General features: G+C 43.4%; 1 protein-coding gene across 12 annotated transcripts in view; it reads left to right on the top strand.

Moving 5' to 3' along the window:
• The first annotated feature begins 421 nt into the window (after positions 1–421).
• LOC124038330 (mitogen-activated protein kinase kinase kinase kinase 3-like) overlaps positions 422–6,000 on the top strand; it is a 70,406-nt gene continuing 64,827 nt past the window's right edge. For 10 of the 12 annotated variants that reach the window (XM_046354078.1, XM_046354072.1, XM_046354083.1 and 7 more), the window contains exon 1: positions 422–663. In XM_046354078.1, the coding sequence (XP_046210034.1) occupies positions 568–663 (96 nt within the window). In that variant the 5' untranslated portion in view covers positions 422–567. The remainder of the gene's footprint in view (positions 664–6,000) is intronic. The other 2 variants (XM_046354085.1, XM_046354084.1) reach the window with 1 other exon arrangement.

Below are 6,000 nucleotides of genomic sequence, written 5' to 3'. Positions count from 1 at the left end.
TGTATAGAATTGTATATGATCAATTGAGTAATAGTAGTAGTGATTGACTTAATAATGCAGTTGAACAATACCTTTGAATACACAAACATGGGGGCTCGGTTAAATGATATATATATATATTTTTTTATCTAGCCAGTTTTGTGGACATCGTATAGGTCTCCTGTCGAAATCACTCTCAAAAGCCCTTCCATAAATGCATTCAGAAATAATTAAGCCCCAAGCACCAGCCTACACCAATCTTACATTTTTATAAAAGCCAAGGAGTTTGGGGCCCATATAATTTTCCGGCCATAGCCTATTTCATTCAGTCTTTATTGTCAGTCAGCCATCTGCCAGACTGCCACGGCACTGTAAAGCTGCTGGACACTTTCGCTCAGCCTGCTTTTTTTTAATGGTGAATGTGAGCTGCATTTTTGCGCATGCCCACTGAGCATTGGAAGCCATGTTGAAGTTTCAGTGGCTGGCTGTGCTTTTCTGACGCTTATGTTTTTAGGTTTGTTTTCTTCGATTTTTAGTATTGGTGACGTTCAACCATACCAGTCGGAACCATAAATTGGAGTTCTAAAGATGAATTCCTGCGTCGACCTATCCAGGCGCAATCCGCAGGAGGATTTCGAGCTAATTCAGCGGATAGGAAGCGGGACATACGGAGATGTCTACAAGGTAACTGCAGCAATAGCAGCCAGTAGCTAACTTGCTTAGCTATGTTGATACATTGTTACAGTAAAAACGACACGCACGTTACATTCATTGTTACGACAGAGTGTTCAAACTTACCTAATGACACACTAGAATGCATACTACGGGTTTGACACTAAAAACCTGTCGCTCAAGTGCTGGTGAATAGCTTTGCTTGGAGCGGTGGAAGGTAACCCTCCCTGGCCAGAATTCCATATCGCAATAGCGCCCAACAGATCATTCCTCTCGTTCTGTTTTGATCAACATAATTACACAGCCCGTAGTCACCCTTGGTCATTGGAGGAGGGAGGGGTGTTACGATGTTGCTTGCCTTTTTGTTAGTGTCTTTATATTGTGGTAGAATATCCCCGAAGGATTCAGTCTGGTTCCACACAACAGACAAGGCCCAGCGCCTACAGGCTCAATCGGGCAACAAGGGAAAGCTATGAATATTCAAGTTTAATTAGATTTTAGCCCTAAAAACAGTATATTTGATTCTATTTAATGAACACAATGATACGGTTTGTTTCGGGACTTTGCAATACTGTTTATGGTGTCAATTAGTCTTTCCTTTTGTTGATTAAACCATTATAAATGAACCACAATATTGTGGGAGGCAGTGACAACCATTACAGATTACATCTTCAAACACTCATTCACTATGCAGGTTCAGTCAAATAAACAAATGGAATATTTAGCTATTTTGTCTACCTAGTATAATCTTCACTTCACCCAGAGTAGGCCCATTAACACTCTTGTTGACATGATGCAGGGATGGGACACTCCAGTCCTCAGGGGCCTGATTGGTGTCACGCTTTGGCCCCAGCCCCAGCTAACACACCTGACTCCAATAATCAACTAGTCATGATCTTCAGTTTAGAATGCAATTAGTTTAATCAGCTGTTTGCTGGTGATGGAGAAAAAGTGTGACACTACTCTGGCCCCTGAGGACAGGAGTTGCCCATCCCTAGTGGTTTGTCAAAGTATTTTGAATATTGGATGACAGTTCATTGGATTAAAAGGAATTTGAAGAAGGCCTACAATGTAGGCCTTTGTTTACAGTAACCAATAACTATACAGAGCATAGACTATGACCCTAGCAAATGTAGCCAACAGATGAAGACATTTTAGCCTAATGTCATTTGCCGCGCTATGCTTTTAAGAATGGAGTTGTTATCCCCTTGATCATAGTGAATGCATGTGAAATGTGTGCGGCACAGCTCGGCAGGCACGGTCTAGAATGCAGTGGTCCTGACTTCCTATGCGTGTGTGCGACTGTGCCATCCATTGTTTAAGACTGATCCTGTAAAGGAAGAGGTAGAGGAGAAAAGCCTGGTCAGACCCTCAGCTGGATGTGTTCACAATCAGACCTTGCAGAACCGTCTGCAGTGGCCATCCTGTTTGGACCAGGATTGTTTTCTTCTAGCTGTTTGCTCATTGGAACTGTTGGACATAAGCCCAAACTCACTTTTGGCTATCTTCAGGCATGTTCCTTGTCTTTTTGTATCTATTGTACCAGCGCAATGTACAGTAACAGACTAATATGTTTTAACTTGGATCCACAAGAAAACACAACACACTAAAACATGCTGAGCCAAGCATTTCTCCTCCCATAAGGCAATGAAGTTGCTCATACACCCTCAGTGTGGTTCGCCACTGTACTTGTTAAGATATAACGATTTGTGCCGAGTTAGACCAGTACTAGGTGTGGACAATGGGGAGAGAATCAGGAGATATGACAGGGTGGTGATATCTGCCTCCCGTCCCAATAAGAATGTGTTTGTTGTGGGCTACAGTGCGTCACTGTTGACTTGTCAGCTGTGTTGGTCAAAAAGATGTGCTTCTCTTTCAAAATGTCAATTCCATTCGTTAAATGTTATAAAACATGCATTAATTAGGTTTTTACCCCACCCCCCCCCATAGCAGCATTCATATATTTGAATATCGATGCGGTAAAATCATGCTGGACTGCTGTGTTCCACTGCCCTGGTTCCATGCTTCCTGTTTCTGTTTAGGAGGTCAGAAGTTCAGTAAGGTTTTTTGGGTGGGGTTGGATTGGGAGCAGGGCATTATAAGGGAGGCAGTGTAGACCATTTAGTTTGTTCTAAGCAGGTTAATAGGCCTGTTGTATGTGAATGACAGGGTTAGAAGGTGAAACACACAGTAAGGGATTGTTTTCTTTGGGTTCCTCAGGAGTTTAGCATTTCCTTCTTTTCGGAGCGTGTGCCTCTATTCACACACTGTTCTAACGTAGCGTCCACTTGTGAAGTGTGGGATAAGAAACTTCACAGCCCAGTACAAGACTGGGAAGAGGGTGTTTTGGGTAGGCCATTCATCATGGAGTGAAGTGCTGTCAGAGAGTCTATTGAATGCTGTCCATGTACTGACCACTGAGATGTCTGATTGGATGTGTGTTCATGCTTTGTCCTAAGTTGCCAGTGAACGGTCCATGCTTTAATATATCCTCAGTCTTAGTTTGACTCGCTGCTTATTGTTCTGGCCATCCAGTACGGGATTCCATAGGTCTATCTGCTTGTTTTTAGGATCTAGGTATAAATCCTAAACATGCATTAGGGAGGAGAGAAACTGGAAACAAGTCTCTTGCGCGCACCCACAGACGGCTCACTCCCCACCTGCCGCACACACTGAGACCAAGCTAGCATCTGCATGCTCTTGTCTTGCTTGTCAGATGGCATTTGTCTCCAGCCCTTAAGTGTTCTCTGTGGGGTGTGTGTTGGTGGGAGGACAGGTGGAGCACTTTACAGGCCCTTCTCACTCGGATCACCTGTTCTTTTTCAGGGTCTAGGGCAAGGAGGCCTATATATAGGTGTTTAAGATGTGGTGGTGCCAGGCCGGGGATATGGCTTTTTAAGTGCAATTGTTATTCATTTAGTTTAAAAGTGCAATGGTTGGGTGCTTTCTATTTATTTCCATTAAAGTTATGTTTGTTTGGCTCATACACATTTGTGGTCCAATGACTGACTGATGTGTGGTTGGTTCCTGTTTCTGTAGCAGATAGGGGGAAAGTTCAGTGACCCAGTTTTCCCAGGATAAGCCTGGGTTTTAAGGCTGGCTGCCTGAACTGAGCGAGGGAGCCAAACTTGCAGCCTGGATTTGATCCCTGCACGGAATGAGCTCACAGACACTGGGCATCATGGCTCTCGATCCAATGGTCCCCCACAATCACAAGAGATACAATAACTTAAACCTTCAAACTTACTGAGACGGGTTATTGAAAGCTCACAGCCACAAATATGGATGTAGGCCTAGATCTAGATACTCAGCCCAGTGCAGTTACACATTTTGAATGGCAATATTCATACTCATTCTGTAGAGAGAGACCAGGAAAAAGAGGGTAAACCAAATGCCTAACTGTTATTCATTTAGGTACGCTTCTTGTTCGCCATGTGTTCAGTGCCCAGCTTGGCAGTGCTCATGGCGTCGAGCCTCCCACACAAAGCACCATGTTATGAACCGTCATACCTTGAGTCATCACTGAAAAGGCATCACCAGTGGAGGGCCAGACATCTACGAGAGGGAGAGACCTAGAAAGGGAGGGAGGGAAGTGGATTTTAATCCAAGGATTATCCTAGGCCTACTACTTCATGTCTATCCAGCCAACAGTAGGGTTAAATTAGCCTGTCAATGGGAAGGCTCATAGTCAACAAAGGCTTGTGTAACCTATAGGCCCTACATGTGTCTTGTGTTTTCAAGTGACTCATCTGCCAGGGACAAGTGGTAGCAGGCCTCTGCTGAGCAGAAATATTAGGCCTATATTTGCCACATAGCTACGTCTTTGATTACAGACTACATTTTGTGTTCTCACTCTGCCTTCAACAGAGAGGTGCTTGTCCCTCTGGCTTTAGGATGTAAACCTGGTGTGATGGGTGTGGATCAGGAAGTCTGAGCTGTAGCTTAAAGTCCCAGGGCAGTCAAAAACGTGATTGTCCTGTTTTATATACAGTTTATTAGGTACACCCATCTAGGTACTGGGTCGGACCCCCTTTGGCCTCCAGAACAGCCTGAATTATTCGGGGCATTCTTCAAGGTGTCGGAAACGTTCTACAGGGATGTTGGTTCATGCTGACGCAATGGCATCACTCAGTTGTTGCAGATTGGACAGCGGTACATTGATGCTGTGAAACAACCGCCCGTTCCATCTCATCCATTTACATTTACATTTAAGTCATTTAGCAGACGCTCTTATCCAGAGCGACTTACAAATTGGTGCATTCACCTTATGACATCCAGTGGAACAGCCACTTTACAATAGTGCATCTAAATATTTTAAGGGGGGGGGGATGCTCTATAGGGTTGAGGTCTGGGGACTGTGCAGGTACCTCCAAATAAACTGAACTCACTGTCATGGTCCAGGTGATGTTTGTCCACTCCTCAATTGTCCAGTGTTGGTTATCATGTGCCCACTGGAGCCTCTTCTTCTTGTTTTTAGCTGATAGGAGTTAAACCTGGTTTGGTCGTCTGCTGCAATAGCCCATCCATGACCAGGATCAACGAGTTGTGCATTCCAAGATGCTGTTCTGTATACCACTGTTGTTCTACGCTGTTATGTTGACCTGTTCGACCTCTATCAACGAGCTGTTTTCGCACACGGCTGCCGCTGACTGGATGTTTTTTTGTTTGTCGCACCGTTCTCTGTAAACTAGAGGTCGACCGATTTTAGAATTTTTCAACGCCGATACTGATTATTGGAGGACAAAAAAAGCAGATACTGATTAATTTGCCAATTAAAAAAAAAACACTTTTTTTATTTGTAATAATGACAATTACAACAATACTGAATGAACACTTATTTTAACTTAATATAATACATTAATAAATTCAATTTAGACTCAAATAAATAATGAAACATGTTCAATCTGGTTTAAATCATGCAAAAACAAAGTTTTCGAGAAGAAAGTAAGTGCAATATGTGCCATGTAAGAAAGCTAACGTTTAAGTTCCTTGCTCAGAACATGAGAACATATGAAAGCTGGTGGTTCCTTTTTACATGAGTCTTCAATATTCCCAGGTAAGAAGTTTTAGGTTGTAGTTATAGGAAATATAGGACTATTTCTCTATAGCATTTGTATTTCATATACCTTTGACTATTGGATGTTCTTATAGGCACTTTAGTATTGCCAGTGTAACAGTATAGCTTCCGTACCTCTCCTCGCTCCTACCTGGTCTCGAACCAGGAACACAACGACAACAGCCACCCTCGAAGCAGCGTTACCACGCAGAGCAAGGGGAACAACTCCTCCAAGTCTGAGGGAGTGACGTTTGAAACGCTATCAGTGCACGCCACGCTAACTAGCTAGCCAT

Source organism: Oncorhynchus gorbuscha, linkage group LG06 (assembly GCF_021184085.1).
Source record: "Oncorhynchus gorbuscha isolate QuinsamMale2020 ecotype Even-year linkage group LG06, OgorEven_v1.0, whole genome shotgun sequence".
NCBI lineage: Eukaryota > Metazoa > Chordata > Actinopteri > Salmoniformes > Salmonidae > Oncorhynchus > Oncorhynchus gorbuscha.
This window is presented reverse-complemented; position numbering and strand designations above follow the sequence as displayed.